General features: G+C 32.3%; 1 protein-coding gene across 6 annotated transcripts in view; it reads right to left on the bottom strand.

Moving 5' to 3' along the window:
• Positions 1–209: 209 nt before the first annotated feature.
• Hr4 (nuclear hormone receptor 4) overlaps positions 210–20,759 on the bottom strand; it is a 170,821-nt gene continuing 150,271 nt past the window's right edge. For 3 of the 6 annotated variants that reach the window (XM_072887933.1, XM_072887936.1, XM_072887934.1), the window contains 9 exons: positions 17,131–18,174; positions 15,853–16,432; positions 9,900–10,110; positions 9,048–9,386; positions 4,271–4,405; positions 3,661–3,924; positions 2,983–3,175; positions 2,417–2,544; positions 218–2,105 (listed from right to left, as the gene is read on the bottom strand). In XM_072887933.1, the coding sequence (XP_072744034.1) occupies positions 2,025–2,105; positions 2,417–2,544; positions 2,983–3,175; positions 3,661–3,924; positions 4,271–4,405; positions 9,048–9,386; positions 9,900–10,110; positions 15,853–16,432; positions 17,131–18,174 (2,975 nt within the window). In that variant the 3' untranslated portion in view covers positions 218–2,024. Of the gene's footprint in view, positions 2,106–2,416; positions 2,545–2,982; positions 3,176–3,660; positions 3,925–4,270; positions 4,406–9,047; positions 9,387–9,899; positions 10,111–15,852; positions 16,433–17,130; positions 18,175–20,759 lie in introns of all 6 variants that reach the window. The other 3 variants (XM_072887937.1, XM_072887931.1, XM_072887932.1) reach the window with 3 other exon arrangements.

Genomic DNA, 20,759 nt, shown 5'->3' with positions numbered 1-20,759 from the left:
CAAAGATATATATAGAAATCTGTGGCTTCAATACTATTTCAATATGATTTTATTATAATTTTCATAAAATATATCCATCAGGATGTCAAATATTCGTAAATAAAAAAATATAAAATTACTAAGTAAAATCGACTAGATGATTTAACCACTAAATAATTTAAAAATTCCACTTTTACATTGATTATTATAATCAAATGTAAATATCTAAAAAATAACAAATTGTCTTTATAAACATTTTTATAATTCAACAACGATACTTATCATGTTTTTACTTTTTTTTATATTCTTATTTATTAGTAATACTAATCAGCAAATGTTCCAAATTATGTAAAATTTCATTAATTTACAAATTGTTCCTATAAACCTAAATTAAAAGACTTAAACTCAAATGATGAAAATCACTTTACCTTACAAGTGATAATAAAACAAATAGAAAATTAGCACAAACGGCCTTTAGAAATTATAAATGGAAGATCAGAGATCGTCCGAAGAACGCGCGACGCAAGCGGAAAACCCTAGGATTAATGATTAATGCGCGTGTAAAAGTCGCATAAAAATGTAAATAAACGAATCAATATTATAATAGAGTAAAGAGAGTCTTTTGCGTTGCGCGCTTGGACCATGCTTTCGGAGTGTTGAATGGTGGTGGTGGTGGCGACGACGACGACGACGACGACGACGACGACGACGACGACAACGACGACGATAATGATGATGACTCGATGTTGACGGTTGTGGAAAACATACGTAACAAATACTCGCATTTGGATGCATGAGTGATACGTGAGACACCGAGTATACGAGGTTCTTATAGTTTCGTTTTCTTGTGACTCCTCCTCTTCTCGCGGTCACGTTATCGGAATATTAATCAGTGAATCTTTCCACTTTTCGCTCTTGATCTTTAGATATTACACGGTTGTTTCGCGCCGTGAACAATTCCATTTTCGATGAAAAGTTGCACTTGTCTTTCTATTTCTGATGGATAAAATTGATCCTGAAGAGTCATAACGTATTCCTGTCAACGATTTGCAGGTGCAACAATAATGGGAGAAAAAGTAATTGTACCACACCCTTATGCACGTTAATAGCGAGCGACAATTGCGAGGAGAAGATCACATCGATACATCGTGGCGAGGTATTTAATAAAATATGTATGTGTATGTGTGTATGTAAACGTAGCTCGATGATTCCACGTCGAGCTGAGATGACAATAACGCGTCGTCATCGGCCAGTCGATCGATCCAAACTATTGATCCTTCATTCAGTCATTTCGTGATGTCTGCTGCTGTTTTTTTTTTTTTTCTTTTAGCTTCTTCGAGAGCGGTAGTAGTAGAAAGTGGCGGTAATAGTAGCAATAGTAATAGTAATGATAGTAGGTGGCCTACGGTGAGCGGTACGTAACGAGAGTCTTATTTTATCGATCAGATTATGCAATGTGAACACACAATGACGTAGTTGCGCGGTACGTGTTTGCGTACAGAAATATATTATATTATAGTCTTTTAGTTTCGATAAAAAAGTTCAGTTCCCTCCTCGATTGATTTACCCATCTCGAGGTGGCGCGCTTTCTTTCTCTCTCTCCCTTTCTCTCCCTCTCTCTCTCTCTCTCTCTCTCTAATATTCTTTCTTTAATATTTTATTTAAATCCTTCCTCTCCTTTCGCTCCCGACATAATTTACTTTCTATCGTCCACTGTTCTTTTCGTTTCATTTCGTTTGAACGATTTCTCCTTCTTATTCTTCCTCCTTCGTTTGTACAACGCAACGAACACACACATTTATATTATTTATATGTATATATATACTTTTATATATATTTATTATACATACACAAACAAAGCCTTTCCCCATTCGGTTTGAGTCCTCTTTTTTTTCGTTGGGCTCTTTTCTTCCTGTTTTTCTATTCGTTTGTTGCTTGTTGTTTGTTTGCTCGGTTCTTTTACTTTTTTGTGTGTATATATTTATAACATATGTATAGTATGTATATAGGTATTCAGCTTCGTTTAGCGTCACTTTGTTTATTTACTATCTTTGAATTGCTGAGTTCAATAGGAAAGGAACGTAAAACATTTTACTCTCGAGTAGTAAAGCCGCCGCCGATTGTACCTGTAATTTAGCAAACAGATGGATTCTACTTAAAAGAAATTTTACGATATTATTACGCTCTGTTTTGCATGAAGCAAAACAATTTAAATCAAAATTACGATTACTAGAATTAATCTTGAATAAATATTTTTAGACCCAATTAAATATTCAATAATTTAAGTTAAATTTAATCTTGTCGTCTTTAATTTTTATTTAAATCTTTATACGTATAACAAATAATATTTGATTTATTTAATTTTAATTAAAAAAATTTTATCAATAGCTTTCTTTGAAAATTTTTCCTACGTTCGACATTCTTGTTTTGAACTTACTTCAGGCAACCTAACGAGAAGATCATGAAATCGAGTTGGCTGCTGGGGTGCGCTGTGCTCGACAAAACTTCGCAGACAGCTCATATAACGTTCTTGTATTTGTTCTAATTCCAATGTACCTCCTCGTGCTAAGAGAGACAAACGAGATCAGTAAAACGTACAAAGATTCCGATAAATTCAATATATTTGAAACATTTGAGACATTAAATTATCATAAATGTTATGTGCAAAATTTTTTCATTTTTACTTAATTTTTATTTTTTTTATGAATTATATTATATATTGAGCGCAAAATAATAATTTGTTTATTAAAAATTTTGTATATAAGAAAGTTTAAATTTTTTAGATTTTTTTCTAAAAAGGAAAATTATACAGTCTCTTCATGCATGCGTATGCGGAGACGCTTTTAGCAAATATTTTAAACTCACATTTCGCATCTCCAATTGTAGCATCGGAAAAAAGATACATTTATATTATTGTATAGCGTTTATAAATATAACATATATTCGAGAAAGTTAAACAATACGATAATAGACGTGAACCGACGCGTCAATGAAAGTACCTACCTTGTGAGAGCATAGTGATCACTTTTAGACAGACATATTCCTCCATCCGTAGCCTCACCCGCCTAAACATTAGCGTGACATACGTGATTTTTTCTACCATGAGCCCTACATCTTGCCGCAATTGGTCCATGGTTATCGGTCGACCCATCATGCTGGTTAGGCACGTTTGTAACGTATACATGTTGTTCGTTACCTGAGTGTGAAAAATCCATTAGAATCCATTAGAATCCATTAGAAACGAATTTAAATATATTCGTCGTTTATTTCACAAATAAAATATATATTTATGCATTGTTAAAAATGTGTGTAAAATTAAAAGACATTAATAAATTAAATATGCCATTAAAAATTATATTTATCGATGCAATTAAATAAGCTACGATATTAAGGAGCTTTAATCATCAAAATATTATATTGGATTTAATTATTCAATAAAACGTGATATTGTTGTGCAGAAACAGTTGACCGAAATTTTTTTATAAAATTCTTATTAAAAATTAATTTGAAAATCTAAATATGTGTGAGGAAAATTAAAATTTGTTTTGCAAATTTAATGTCTACATGCAAAAGACTATAAAATTATTGCTGTAATTTTTACGAAAGATGTATGTGTTATAAGATAAGAATATTTATATATTATGCTTATTACAATATAAAAGTGATTACTAAAGTAATTACTTCTTGCATAAAATCTGCGCCCGTCCCATCAGTACCGACATTAGTTAACCCATGCTGACCGTGCATCGCTTGATAAGCGGAGGTGGTCAGCACAAGAAGTTCATGCCACTTGTGGGTGAGCAACCTCGTATGAACTTCGACGGGTAGCTCAAGGTAAAACGGTAACCTTTTGGTCCACTGCACCAACTTGTACACTATGCTGTCTCCTATCTGACACAGCTTCTCACTTAAATCTGAATTATGGTCCAGCAGCTCGTCCAAGTTCTGTAACACGGAAAATGTTTATGTATAATTCTGGAGCAGGACATTTTGTTTGAGAATTAGTCATATATTTTATGCATTTTTAAAAAGAATATGTTTTAAAAGAGCATTTTTTAAAAGAATATTTCAATAAAAAATCAGTTTAAAAAATAAATTATTCTCATTAGTTGCTATTGTTTAAAGAAAGAGATTAAGTTAATTCAATAATATTTATTAATTTCATTTATAAATTATATATAAGAAGAAAAGTATTTTTTTTAGAAAAATTTATATTAATATTTATATGTTGTCGTTTTAGAATTAAAAAATTATGTATATTTCATTGTAAAAGAAAATAATGTTTACATACTCTCAATGTGGCGATATCTTGGAACTCGTCGCAGTCTATAAGGGTTTGGATCATAGTTAGGGTTGCATCCAGAGGAAAGACTCGATCCCTCGAACTGCTTACAGCATTGTCTAGCCTTTGCCGTAAATGCACCACCTTAAACACATAAAACATTCGCATCATTAATATATAAAATACATACATTATAACTCTGAAATTGCTCTATATTCTTATTCCATACGTTTGCTCATCTAGATTGTTGATTAAAATCAATAATTATTTGTTAGATTTATATTTTATATCATTTTTAAATACTTTATATGTCACGTAGCTTATTGCTTTTAATATTTATTAATCATATTATTATGTGACATCAAAAGCTTTCTACGTGACCTTGAAAGTTTTTCACTGTGCGAAAAGCCTCAAATGATAATTACGATTCCTAAGACGTTCTTCTTGTCGCAATCCGAGTTCGGCGGCCACGCGCGCGTTAATCAAGCCCTCGTATAGCCTCAGCCTTTCACTGACCTTTCAAACCCAAAACACTTCCTTAGGGTCGGACGCGGAGTGCACGAGAGCGAGATAAAGAGAAAGAGAGAGAGGGTCCATCAACTTACAATCAGTTGACTTCGGGGAAAGCTGGTCGCTTTGTCGGATATCTTGAAGATTCATGCATAAGCGACATCGTGGAGAACATCGTGGGATGTATTCGCAGTTGAAGGCTCAACATGAGGAAGAAACGGGAGTGAGGATGGGGGAGACGAGGGAGGAGATATCCAGGAGGTGTTGGAGGAGAGAGGAAGGGTGAGGTCACTGTCCCCCGTGCAAACTTTCACGAGTTACGAAACCGCCGGAGAACTGCCCGTCCTTGGCACCGGCTGCCGCTGATTTTCTATTGTCCCTGTCTTCGTCGTCGATGTATCGTTCGCAGCGACAATGACGAACGACGTTTGACGTGTAACGATTTCGCGCGTTATAATGAAGCGGTATCTGATGATGATGTTGGTATCTGGTGATGATGTTCGCTGCAACTGTAGCTTATTAATGTACTTGCATGAGCAGTATATTGTGTGTAAAGTATAATTCCGTCTATTATTATTTTGAGCAATTGTTAACAAAGAGTTGTAATAGTGAAAAATATTAAGCGTACCACTTCCCTATTCCAAGAGTATAAAAAATTTCTAGAGATAATGCGCTTAAAATATAGATATCTGTAAACATTTTACAAGATATTTAACAAAAATATGTGATCGTCAATTTTAGTGTCATTATATATATTTTACTTTCAGTATATAAAATATATAACTAAATATTATACGCAAGTATAAATATATAAATTAATTTTTTTAAATTTATATATTTATATACTCTTATATAATATTTAGGTATACATTTATAACATATATATATATATATATATATATATATATATACACGATATAAAATAACAAGAATTTACATAAAGATTATGATATTAAAGTAATTAATTCTAAAAGAAGTAATTCAAATATAATCAAATATAAAGAAAATAATTCTGTATGAAAAATAGATTTATATAGATTATTTTTATATGTGTGTACAAATTCATAGAAATTCATAGAAATAAAAACAAATATAGAAAATTTTTTTTACAAAATTTATTTTCCGATAATAAAGCTAAATATATCAATCTTCACATATTGAAATTATAAAATCGATCGAGCGAGTAATTTATTTCCACGTTATTTGCATGGCCGAAAAAATCAAGTTATCTCTCTTCTCGATAAAAGCAATAGACTTTCCGATTTTTTATCTTTCCCGAAATTCCTACTTTAAAGATGTATGTAGTTGTTTCGTTGTGTATCTCACTCATCATGATTCGACCATGGCTTGAAAGTGACCTCTTTTTAATGGAGCACCGCAACAGTCAAAATTTATCCAGTTTTGGTGGCATCGGTTTCACTTTTGGCAATGGCCTCTACCGGGCCATTTCAGCGATCGCGGCAGTACTTTCGTTTCTGCTCATCTGATCGGACGTAATATGCACGCATAATTTTTCAGTTAGTTTCATGATCGTTCCACTTGAGAAAACCGAGATGCAAATCATTGAATACATACAATTCTCTGATATATTAATTACAATATGAAAAACATTATTCACTCTTGTTATTTTCTGAAAATTATCCTTATATATATTTTTATAGTTTATTAATCTGGTTTTTATATGATGCTAATGATTTTTTATTATTTATTATGTTATCGAATATTTTTAATAAAAAGTCTTTGTTTATATCATTTGTCTAAAATATAATATAAAAATATGTAGAAAAATATTTTGCAAAGACATATAATTTTGCAAGATAAGATATAAACGTAGATAAAGTATAAATGTTTCATATTATGTACAGAAATGTAGATAACAAAAAATTGTACGATACAATGACATCGACGATAATCAGTCGATTTTTGCTCATTCTATCTATCAGCTTTCGTAATGTGGGAAACCTTGGGTTTTGCGCAAACTGAGTCGTAAGAAAGTGAAATTCTGACAGGGAGTTCATTCATTCCAGAATCGGTGCGAGAGAAATCGATCGACACATAAGTCGAATTTGCTATTTATCTCCGCGTAGTTCCACTATTGTTCGACAATCGCATTAAAATTCTGCATGCAGGGTATGTATATCCTTAGCATTTAAAATATTTATTTATATTAAAAGTGTATACGACAAAATAAAAATAAATAACCCATCACTGATAAATAATGGTTGAATTTTTTGCATATACATATTATTATTATTATATAATTTTATATAATAATATGTGCAATTACATTTTTAAACGATAAGTGCACACACTTCTATTAGACCTTTATTATATTTTTGTTTCGTTGTTATACAAATTACATGATTTTCAGACAAAAATGAGTGTTCGATCAAATTGATCGATTTGATCAAAATTATCTTTCTCTCGGTAGTATAACAGCATATATATATATATATATATATATTTCTTCGCTTTTAAAAGCTATTCCAATTTCCCAACGATTTATCTCTGTAATATCTGTAATATTAACTGCATATTTTCTGGTTCGTTACTCTGTAAGTGTAAGACCAGTGAGTTCGTAATCATTTAATTGGCAAGTACAATATATCATTTCCCAAAGTGTACTATCAACAAAAGTGCGGCACGCTCCGCGATGATTGATCTAAGATTTCTACACGATTGTAACAGGTTCTTTGCCGTCATAGATTCGTAGATATCGATGATGCAATTCTGACTTCATCGAAATGGTTCGATCTGTATTTTCCCATTCTAAGGATATCGATACCGAATGCGGATTGCAAGTATCAGTCGAACGCACGTTTCAATCATATAAGTTGAATCGATAAAAACAGAATATCTCTGGAAACATTCATCTAATCAATTTTGCAAATAGATAAAGAAAAATATAGCCATCAAGTAAAAGAAGTAAAAGAATTATTCTTAATTTTAATTATGGGCTTTATCTTAATACAGGATTTAAGGATTAATTAAAACAGTTAAAATAAGATAAATTTTTTACTGCTGAATATTGAGAAATTATGAAATAATTATTAAGCCAATAAAAAAGAAATAAATTAGAATATGTATAAAAAAAATTTAAAACATTATTAGTTTAAAAGTGGAACAAAAGATTATCATCGCGATGAAGATTTTCAAGCGATCTTGCATCGCAGCTGCTTCGAAAGTGAAAGCGAAGACGCCTGCGGGACATTCTCATCTCAAAGCAGTGGATTCCCCCGTTGACGGCCGAGGAGTCAACTTTTGTTGACCCATGCTCGATTTCTAACTAGAACCATGTCGTATAAATCACGTAAATTGCGACGATAAACAAGCGCGATCAAAGCCACGCGAATGTTGATATATATATATCAATCAAAAACGAGAAAAAACAACGTAAAAACTCCTCGTGTCTCGCACGAATTAATGACGGATTTTCAGGATAGTTGTTTTAGAAAGTTTTCGCGTGTATTTCACGCACATCTGATAATAAGTAATAGACATCTCGCGATTAATCTGCATTACGTCGTTGACGTCTAATATGTCTTGCGTAATGCTCAAATAATTAGGGGAAATGGGTAAAAGTTATGACACGCTATGCACACCATGTCGCAATGAAACTAGTTCTCTGTTTCGCGAGACACGCGACTCTGTTTCGCCAGACACGCGGAAGTAGCTAAGACGAATCGTGCGATCCGCTTTGGCGAATCTTTCTCTCCCGCTGAAGGCGAATTCGCACGGTTCAGCCTCGGTGATCGTCAGCGATAAATCATTCGGAATGAGTGCGTTGAATGAATTTTTACTTATTGTTAGATATACCATGGGAAATGTTTAGAAATTCTACATAAAATCGTGAGAGAACATTTATGACTCTAATTCTAATGCCAGATTCTTTGATTAATCTCACTTTTTCTTTGTTAAATTGTCGACACCGACGAATATATATGCAGTTCAGAATGAACAACTTTTCACGGAATGAGATTTTAAAAAAAACCTATTTAATAATAAAAACTTTATTATATATTTAAAACCAAATGGATTTCTCATTTTTTTAAAGCACTTCAAGCACTTCTAAAATTTTCCAACAGACGTTATATATTAAAAGAAATTTTCTTTTTATTCATTATCATTAATTTATTAATTAATTTTTCTTCTGATTCATCATCATCATTGATAATTGAGGGTCATCGAAAATAATCTATCTATTAACAATACAATTTCACTTTAATGAATTTTAAAATCTGTTAACTTGAAAATGATAAAGCCGAGGAGTACTCACTTCGGAAGGATTGGTGAGTGCCGTCTTCAGGATCGTCCCGTTGACGAGGTGGCCCGAGTGCGCGGGGTGACTCGGGTGACTCGGGGTGGGCGGCGAACTAAGTGGATCCGACGAGATTTTGTGATGATGAAGAAAACTACCGGCTAGCTGAGCATGCTGCTGTTGCTGTTGTTGGCTGTGATGTGCGGCTGCTGCCGCAGCCATGTGCTTATCCAGCATCGTCGTACCCATGGCACTCTTAGTACCTAGGGATCCTGAGCCGTTTACACCACCGACATTACCGCTACCACTCATGCCGCCACTCCCTTTGTTGCTTTTCTTGTGCTTTTTGTATTTCACCTGTGACCAACAAGTAATCCTTTTTAACGACCACGATTCACATCAATTTTCGACGATTATTTAGCAATTTACATGCCTTTTAGGAAAATTCCTTATCATACGGAAACAAACTTCGAAAATTTCTTGACTATTTTAATGAATAATTTCCAATAATTTACACAGATATATTTGAGCATCATTTTTTTTTAATAGAAATGTCAAAATGCAAAATAATTTTTAATTAAGAGAGTGAGAGAGAGAGAGAGAATATTATAAATTATAAAGAAATCTTTCTATAATCACTTTTCATAAAAAATACTTGAAAAATTATCAAAAAAAAAAAAAAAGTAATAATAATAAAAATAGAAAAAATATATGAATAAGATTTTTATTATTTAAACTAATAAATAATTTTTTATTTAAAAAAGATTTATAAATTTAAACATTGTTATAAGACATACAAAATAGAAATTTTTAAAATTAAGTAGTTTGTACAGTAGCGTCTTTGTTGTTAAACCTACAAGCAGTGCATACCTTGTAAAGATTATACACTGCACCAGAATTCCTTCCTCCAGGCATCCGGTCTTCTCGAACTGCTTGCAGAACCATACCCTGTTCGATGCACTTTTTAAATCGGCAGTATTGACATCTGTTCCTCTGCGCTTTCGTGATTTCGCAACCGCCTTCCGCCACACACGTGTAAACTCGCCTATTTTGTACCGTTCTCTTGAAAAAGCCTTTGCACCTATAAAATAAATTAATTAAACTCTTTAATTTTATCTATGTACATTTTTATATTCCATCTATGTATATTTGTAATATTCAATCAATTAATCTATTAATCTAAAAGTTGAAGAACATCTTTTTTGTAAAATAATATAAAAATAAATCACTCAATATAGAACAGATATAACTTATAAAATTTGTAATTTTTTCTTGTTACAATAAAATTTATATTCCATCTATAAAAATAACAATATGTATTAAAATATTGATAATGTTTAATATGTTTTCGTTCAATTAACAAAGATTTTTAGTTCTTTTTAAAATATGTCCGCATATGATGTGTGACAGAAAGAAACTTAAAAATTAAATATAATAATAGACTAAAGATAAAAGAAATTATATAAAAAAGAAATATTTTTTATTTATCAAAAATACAAGATAGTGTCAAGTAAAAAAACTGAAGAAAACATTTTAAAAACTGTACTCAAATATATATCGATTTTCTCATTGAAATTAAAAGTTTTCTACGTGTTTTGAAATCTGCCAAAAACGAATATGGAACATAAAAAATCGAGTAATTCAACTTTTCAATTACTTTTAATCAAATACTTTTTCATAGAGATTTATTCATAGATTTATCATATATAGCTTTATTCTCATTAATAATAAATTCGATTAAATGAATTAATGCGGATTAAGTATATTAAATGCTTTTTCTTTTTATGGATTATTGACGAGGTAAAAGTCTACTTATATGACCATAAATAAAGGTAAAAAAAGATACATAATTCTTATTGAATTACAATCTTCGCTAAACTTAAATATAATTCTTTTAGCAGCAAATAAAAAAAATAAATCCAAACAAGACGCATAAGCACACACAACTTGATAAATTCATATAATCAAAAGTCAATAAACCCGCGCATTAAGTGCATCCTCCTTCAGTTTTTTAAAATAATTTTTAATATCAAGTATAGAATGTACAAAATACTGTGATAATTCACTGTACACTAATTCGAATTCTCTGTTAAATTAACCTGTTTCTTCATATTGATGTTCGACGTTAATTTTATCGACAGAAAACGTCATATGATTAAAAATAAAAATATTTAATTTATTTACGTGACGTCTTTTGACACTGATGAATATAAGTAAATCACACTATGCAAAGGTACCTTAATAAGTTTTCGAGTGAAGCAAATTTGATCGCAAAAGCGATTAATGATGCCATAAACTCTTGAGTTACTAAGAATACTCGGATTATTAAATTAATCAAGAATACTTCGAGTAAACATTTCATTGTTTAATCAGAGCAAACTAATTAATCAAGACTTCTTATGCTTGAAAACCAAAATAGCATTGTACTTTATATTATTTATATTGTTAAATTTTTGGTCGAATATATGTTCATGACAGATTGAATTTACCGCTGTCAGAGTGCACATTATTTATATCATTAACATATTATTTATATTATAGAAGATTTTAAAAAATCCAATTTCGATTAAACGTTTCGTTGGCAAGTTGAGTTTAACTGCTGTCAGAGTGATCAAATTTTTATTCGAAAGCAACATCAAATATGCGCCTATAGGAGTTTTCCCGCGTAAACGCGTAAACCGCGAAGGTCACATGACCAAATTTCTCAAGTAGCGGTCTCAGTTCGCGTCGCGCGTCTCCGGTGGATAGTTGATTTGCTACCGGTTCCTGCTCCTGCGTCTTTTTGCTCGTCCCGAGCGCATTCCGCGTACAAAGAGTATCGAGAGTGTCGTGATCAAACGACGAGCGATCGTTTGTATGTCAATTTGACCGACGATCGCCGCGTTCGCGACGATATTCGCGGCCGTCACTCGCGTTTCGATCGGACCGACGTCCACCATCGTCCGGGAGGATCTAGATCGCATATATATATATATCTTGCATCGTTCGACGAGCATCGCGAGTGTTATCCGGATTATCAAGGAGCATAATCGGGATCGTCGAAGGGATTATCGAGACAAATTAATCGATCCTATTTTTCTATAATATATTTGTGTAACGCAAGTGCGTCCGCCATGATGGACGACGGCATCTTCTCGAAATCTTCACGGCAGTTCAGAAGTACTGTGCGCGCCAAAAGTACTGAATTTATTTATCGTCGTTTTCAATTATTCTACTAGATAGCGCTAGTGACCGCGTGTGATCTATAATCGATATTGACCATGTCTCATAAAAATTGTCGCGTCTTTCGAAGGTGTTTTACGAATATATACGTGTATATATTACGGTGTTGTGATTCGATTCGATCGTGACTACACGTGTTTATTGATACTCGAAGTGTCGACAATACCGTTTTGCATCAGTCGGGATATTTTTTTCAACATGACGTATTATGTGTTTAGCGTTATTCTCGAATGTAATCGAACATAATATTATATATAAAACAGTATAAGTGTTGGTGTATCCAAGAATCATCGATAGCTATCGAGACAAGTATCTGCCCAGCTACTTTTGACGTCTTTTTGACGTCAAAATAACTATTTTTGCTACCTGGGTGGAAGCATCGAGGAGCACCGAAGGCTTGTTGTGATGGATTAATTGAGATAGATGACTGCTGTTGAAGAGTCTGTTGAGATGCCTATCATTCACAGGTAACACTTGTTGAGTGTCTCAATTATTTTTTATTTTTTAGAGCATAATATGAAATTTGACTAATATATAAAGTGATAAAAATATTCTTCCTTAGACTCCTCAAATTTTCTTTCTCTCGCCTTACTCTTCCTCTCTCTCTCCCAGCTCTAATATAAATAATATATAAAAATTCTTTAAAAATTATTTTCTCTGTGAAAAATAGTTAAAAATCTAGATGAGAATAAGTAATATTCTTTTTCAAAGTTGTTACATGAAAGATAATAAGAATTTATCATAGCTTCTACGGAATGTATGCTATTCGATATATCTTTAAAATCCAACAAAAAATAAAAAAAATAGAATCTTATTTTTAATTCACAAATATTAAATTTTTTTATCCGTATTATTATTGTGTATTCAATAAATTTATTATCTTTTTTTCTTATACCGATTATATTGCATTAATATACATACAAGTTATTGATAAAACATAATTCATATTTCTTGATTTAAACTTTAGATTGTATTTTCCAAACAATGGGATACGATATATATTTTATTTTATATATATATATATATATATATATATATATATATATATTATGCATATATTTAAATATATAAATAAGCATATTTTTTAACAGAATTAAAATTGATACACATGTTATCTTGTACATAATTTATTAAATAATTAATCAATTAATATAACCGATAAATAAATTACAAAATGCATTTGCGTAAATATTTAATCATTTAACTAATTATAAAATTTGATTAAAAACGCAATTATTAAATGATCTTTTTATGTCAGTAAAAATATAGTGAACTATACTTTACACAAGAAAGTTATACAAACTTTAAATTTTTTTAAGAATAAAAAAAAAATTAATTGCTTAAAAAATTTGATCGATGTTTAAAAAATCTGTCAAACAAAAAATTGATTTGCCTCGTACTTTCCGTTAGTAAAAGTCTTTTTAAATTCCATCAAAAGTTAATTTTTATGATTTTCCTGCTTTTTTAAGTACACTAGATCGTATTAAGAATAGGATTATTTATACTAAAAAACACTTTCAAGCGCAACGAAAATTGCGAGGTTGAATCAAGGATTCATTCACGCTAAGTTACGAGTATTGTGGTTGCAAAGGAAAAACTTGACGCAGACTTTTCTCGTCTAATCCATTTGCACGCTCGAGACAACAAAGTTAGACAAGGACGGGCGAGAGAGTAACGATACCCTGTAGTAATTTCATGGACTAATCAAAAGTGTTGTTCAAGAGAGAAAGAGAGAGAGAAAGAGAAATCTTTGGAGTATATTCGGAATAAATGCAACAAGTATCTTTTCCGTCTTGTGTTAATATGCGCTATGAGAAGGAAGCGAGTTTTATGGGATTATCAGTTAATATTTAATATCATTACCGTATATCGTAAAATATTTGCATATAGAAACAAATATTTTAACAAAACATGTTTTTAAAATGAAAATACAAATAGATGCAAATAATTATTATTGATAAAAATCCAAACTAAACATATAAAAATTTAAAACTTAGTATATTTTTAAATCTACAGAAATGTTCTTAATCACATATTAATATTTCTAAAATAATAAAATAATATCGATATATCAAATATGAAGAAATATAAAATACATCTTTTTAATTCTGAAGAATTTTCTAAAAATTTTTTTTATTAATAAGACATTTTGTTATTATTAAGGTATTAGACACTTAGAATATTTCTTTAATTTGTTAAAAATTATTGAAAGTACGTTCAAAAAATTAAATGTGAATTTACATATTTCTGAAAATATTTTGCTTTACTTTATTTTACGAAGAGTTTTTTTTAGCTTTGAAATACAATAAAAATGAAATGATTCATTTATCAAATATATAAATCTCGTTATAAATATTGCTTTTTGACGTGTGTTCTCTTTCAAAATGATTTAAGGTAGGAAATTAAAGATCAAATTAAAGTAAGAAGATAAATAATAACGATACATCACACGCAAACATAAACTGGCATGTCTCTCATGTACGAACTTTCTGTACAAATGATAGTATCAGATGATAGTACCGATAGTATCAGATATCTCTGAGATAAGTTTACTCAAAACTTGACATTTCTTATCTGCAAAGTGCAGTTAGATACATTTGCCCGAATATTGGTAAAGGTAGAAGGACGTAGCAAGTTACAACGCGTGTTTACGAAAACTAACTACACGATTTCGATTATGCATTACACCATAGATAGTTTCAATATAATTAAACCTAATTAAAGCAAATCAGTCGAGTCTCACTCAAAAGGCCGGTCATCGAATAAATACAAATTTCAATTTCAATTAACCCATATTATTAGTATAATTTGAATGCATGCGTGCATCTATCGCTACATAGGGTGAATTTAATGCAAATAAAAAGTGTTTGCCATAAATTTATTATTACTGTTTTACGAACTCATATAGGTTTCTATTAATTTGCGAATTTAAGAAATATTCCGTTTGTTCAGTTTATGTAAATAATTGTAAAATATTTTGCGCAAATTTTTATTGTATGTGATAAAAACATATTTCAGAAAAAATAGCTAATTTGGAAAATTTAATATATTTGATAAAATGTATTAAATATTATTGATCCTTAAACTTGATTATACTTTTAAAGGAATGTGAGATTAATTTTGTTCTTAATTTTATTTTAATTTTTTATTAATTGTAAGATTATAATAAATTCGAATCATTTAGTATTCAATATATATATTCAATACATTCATCATGTATTCAACACATATTCAATACGTAAAATCAAGATATCAAAGTTGCCAATATGTGTAATGCTTTTTTCCAATATAAAATAGATGAAATAAAATTAGATATTTAATACTTTTGTGTATAAATCTAAATTTGTATCAACTTGTTGATTTCAAATTTAACGATTGTAATAAAAAAACATATAGTAGGATTATAATAACTTCACGTGAATAAGAAAGGGAAGGTTAATAAAAATAAAAAATTTTATCAAAAAAATTAATTGAAAAAAGTCGAAATTAAATAATAATTCAAGATGTATATGCGAATATTTTTATCAAGCGTTGACCTATGTAAAAAGAATTAATAATATTGTATTAAATCTCACAAGCATGCGCACATAGCGATACTCACCCTTCGCACGTGATGATGCCGTAGTGCAGGCCGGTCGCTTTGTCCTCGCAGATCATGCATATCATGGGCGTCTCGTCTTCTTCGTGTTCTTGGGGTGGTAAGGGTGGCGCCGGCGGCGCAAACGATATAGACTGCGAGGCTGCTTCAGATTTTACAATCGTACCGCCGTTGCTCACCCACGGCTGCGCGGCGGAACCGGAAGCCGTGAGATTTAACGCCTGCATCTGTTGCGCGGCCGGCAATTGCGTCAAATCGCCGGCCCATAGCCTCTCCATGTTGAGGGGTGGCCCGGCGGCGGCGGACGAGTACGAAACCGCGGTGGAGGAGGAAGAGGGTGGTTTACCTCTCGACTCCTGGCCGAGATTCAGCAGCAGCTGAGCGGCCGACTCCTCCGACGAGGAGCACGAGGCGACCGCCGCCGCCGTGGCCGTCCAGGATGCCGCCGGTGGTGGTACCGGGTCCAACGGCGGCGCCGACCATATCATCGTACGGACGCCGCCGATCTCACCCATTAAAACCGTAGGCGGGGGTCGCGGTGGTGCCGGCACTGCTCTCTGCGCCGGTGGTTTCATACCTTCACCTAAAATTAATCATGAACAAATCAATCATATGCATTTTTTAGATTTTAGTATTTAAATGTATATTATAATGCAAATAGTATTTAACTCGGCTTTGTTATTTATGATGGATTCCATTAAGTGAAATTATTTAAATCTTTTTTTATAAAAAAATAGAAATTACTTTTAAAATCGGTACACTCTTGAAAGATTATAAATTATCTTTTATTATTATATAATATATATTTTCTACAAATGTTGACTAATGTTTTGACCAGAATTTTAAAATTATTTTTTGTATGCTTTTTCTAAGTGTTTATATCACATTGGAAATAATATTTAACTACTCGGCTCCATTATTTACAATCAATTTTATTATGTGACAAATATTTTTTTTTGCAGAAAATTTATCGAAATTATTTTTAAAATTAACTTGAAAAAACTAAAATATATCTTGTTATTATATGTATATATTTTCCGTAAATATTGACTAATGTTCTCTACTCGAATTTTAAAATTTCAATATTATCTTTGTATTCAATTATTCATTATTTTAATATTTATTATTTTCCCCTATGCTTTTTATAAATGATACTATGACGTAACAATTTTCAATTGTTTATCATTGTTTATGTCAATCGGGATTTGAATAACCGATCCAGAAAGAAATTCATAATTTTGAGACGTCTTAATCAAATATACAAATAGTTACAACACTTACACGAAGTCGCTGTAGTAGTGGCACCGGTGGTGACGCAGCTGGTGCTGGTACCGCCGGAGTTAGTAGAAACGGAAGTGACGTTCTGTCCACCGTAGCTCACAGCACTGCTAATAACACCGTTGAGTAGCCTCTGCGTGGCGAATCCCTGTACGCCGGTAGTGTTTTGCGACCAAAATTGATGATGAGCCGCCAGCAGGTGCGGCGGTACCGAGGGCGCGCGCGGCCTCGGCGGCGTCGGCGGAGTCTGTGGCGATTGCTGCTGTTGTGCAGGTCCGTGTGGCCCAACGGACCCGATTGTGCCGGGACTGACACTCTGGTTCGGATTGAATTGAGACGACGGGCTATTCCGGTGACTTGGCTGACTGGAAGCTTCCGAGCGACCGCCTCCGCCGCTACCACCTCCGCCACCGTCAAAGACCGAGTTGTCGGATTCTTCCTTGGTCTGGACGGACGACAGGTCGCCCTTGTCCGGGCTGTCGCTCCTCGAGGAAGCTTCTTGGGCAATGGGAGTCGACGAGACCGCCTGGACCGGCGAGTAAGACGACGATCTGGTCGGCGCGGGTGTGGCGGACCGTTGTTGCTGGTGCTGCTGTTGAGATTGCTGGTGATGCTGCTGCTGCTGCTGCTGCTGCTGCTGCTGCTGCTGCTGCTGCTGCTGCTGCTGCTGTTCATCGGCGACCCTGAAGCTCACCATTGGACCGGCATCCGGGAAGACCGAATCGGGCGACGCGCGATCCGAGCACGTCGCGTCGCGACCCTCCTGTCCACTTCCTCTTCCATTTCCGCCATCACCGACGCCGCTGACGCCTCCACTGGCACCACGGAGAGAGTCTCGCGGTGTCCCTGGACTCGGACTGCCCAGCAGGTACTCGCTCGTCACTCTGACCACGGGGCAGCCCGGCGAGCCCGGCATGTTTGCCTCCGGCGACAGGGTCGAGGTGTCGGCCATGCTCTCCCCTGGAGCAGGAAAGTTTATGGGTGAAGGTGCGTCCGCCGGCTGGTTCCCCTGCGGCGAGCCTGCTGATCCGAGGGATACCGGGGAGTCTGAGAAATAAGGCGTTGGTTTTACATTTATACTCGGACTGTGCAGACAGCCTGCAACGTGGTGGAACTTTTTTTTTTTTCTTTACTCTTGGATACACTCGAGGATGGAATGTGTGATTGTTTTATTTGCGCTGATTCTGTTCAATACGAATATAAAAAAAATATACTAAAAAGAATATACTAAAGTGATGAAATCAGAAAATTAAATTGCATTGTTTTTGTAGGCAATTTGTGTTTTTACATGAAATTGCGTGATACCAATATTTTTCTTGTAAATGTTTGCAAATTCAAATTAAGACTTTAAAAACATTTTTTTAGTTTGTATTCCATTCCAATTTTAGAATTGATATTTTAAATGCGGCATTGTACTATTATAAACCAGTACCATTTTTTAAGCTATTCAGAAAATTAAAAACTAGTGACAAAAAGTTTGTCTTTTTCCATATTTTCTATATAAAATAGGATAAATATACATTAAAAATTTGAAGAAAAACAGACGGAAAGTAAAAAAAAAATTCAATAAGTACAGAAAAGAGTAGCTAAAAAGAAATATATGCTATTTTATAAAGCAATTTAATACGCAATTTAATATATGTATAATACTGTTTGGAGTCTATAAATAAAAGTGAAAATGAAAGTAATTACATAATTAAAATCGTTAATTTTTTACAAAGTAATTTAATAGAAAGCTGCAATAGAACTACCATTAAAAATATATACATATACAGACAGCAACGATGAACTTAGAACGTATTATGTTTGATTATACTAATCTCGATAAGCAACTGCTCGTTATGCAACCTCGAGTCATATCAATAATATGGCATCTTGTATGCACGAAATACGATAGATTTCTCCTATAAAAATATCGCCTTTCATAATAGATTCCGATGCACGCGAAACACGATGAATCCAACGTATTCTCCTCGAGTTTGCCACTCCCATAATTGTCTTCTTTTCACGAAAGTTTTATTCGTGCGATAAACACGTTGGCCACTTTACTCTAGCATTTTATCTTCTAATGATATAATAAAGTATTCGGAGAGTGCACGATCGACCTCATTTGGGAAACAATCGTTCCGAATATTTAAACTTTGAATATTAAAAAGAAAATACAGAGAGAGAAAGAGAGAGAGAGAGAGAGGGATTGCATCTATAAATGTAAATATTTTTAATAACTTATATTAAAATATATAAATATTATAAAAATTAAATATATGTATATTCAAAATTTAAAAAGAAATGTAATGCACGTTTAAAGTATTCTACAATTTTTAATATTTGTGATCTTATATATATTATAATTTTTTTTTATATTTGCAAATTGCTTAATATGATTTTGCAGATTGATTTAACAAAATATTTACTGATACATTGATCTATCACTAGATGTATTATTATATGAATTATTTAAAGGAAAGTGAAAGGATATTAGTATTTTTCAAAACACAGTCGATCTCTCGTCTTCGTGAATTTCTCTAAACTTCGTCAAGTTTGACACTATTTCAAAGGTATATCGAGCTCTTCTCCGAACAATCGCGCCGCAATTTCAATAAATTTAAATGCTCGTTCATTTTTTTGTTACCATTTATTTACGATTTAATTATTTTACTCGTAATTTTTTAAAGAGGAAAGTTAAAAATGTCAATTGTTGATTGGATAGATACATGAATAATATCTGATAAGACTATATGGCATGAATTTAATATATAGGATTATAACAAAAGATATATGTGTAGGATTACAAAAGTTTGGTGTCTGATTATGAGATAATGTCATTTTTCAAATATAATTTTTCAGATATATAAAAGGAATGTGAGAAATTAAAAAATAATAAGTATTTATTTTATTCTTTATCAATTTATATTTATATTGTTATTTTTATTATTTTTGACAGTATTAATCTACTGCGAAAATACATAGGTAAGCAATTTTCAAATCTTATATTGTGAAAAAAAAAGATTTTCTACTTTATAAATATTAAAAAATATCAAACACTATATTTATGTATATATATGTTATGTATAATCTTTTAAAAAATGATAGTGAAAAACTATGCATATTAGTATAGAAGATAATTCCAAAAAATTAAAATTTCATATCTGCACATCTCTCGAAAGATTTTTATTCAGAACAAGCTTCATTGTGAAAAGCATTGTATCTTTCATAATGGGAAAATTACGTTGATAGATTGTAATTGCATTAAAAGAGAGGGTCGAACGAAAACTATTAAAGCTTTATGCTTTCGACGCGTTCTTAACATTGCATCATACCCCGTACGATGTGAAAGGTAAATAGAGATAGCACGTGCAACATGGGGTAATCTTGTATCGAGGGCACGCAGTATGAAATTAATTTAATAAAAAATATTCCATGTGTGACTGTAAGTATAGACAAGAATATAAAATTTTATTCTGTATGAGAGCAGTAATTTTGTGATTATTATGTAACTCATATTACAAGTTTTCTAGAAAAAAATGTATATTTAAAATATAATTATCTCGTATGTATGCGTATATTCTCTCAAAAAGCTTCATAAATTTAAATTTGATTTATTTCGGTAAAAAAATCTTTAAAAGAAGGGA

The sequence above is a fragment of the Anoplolepis gracilipes genome, chromosome 3 (assembly GCF_047496725.1).
Source record: "Anoplolepis gracilipes chromosome 3, ASM4749672v1, whole genome shotgun sequence".
Taxonomy (NCBI): domain Eukaryota; kingdom Metazoa; phylum Arthropoda; class Insecta; order Hymenoptera; family Formicidae; genus Anoplolepis; species Anoplolepis gracilipes.
Note: the sequence above shows the minus strand (reverse complement) of the source record. Positions and strands in the feature narration are given on the sequence as shown.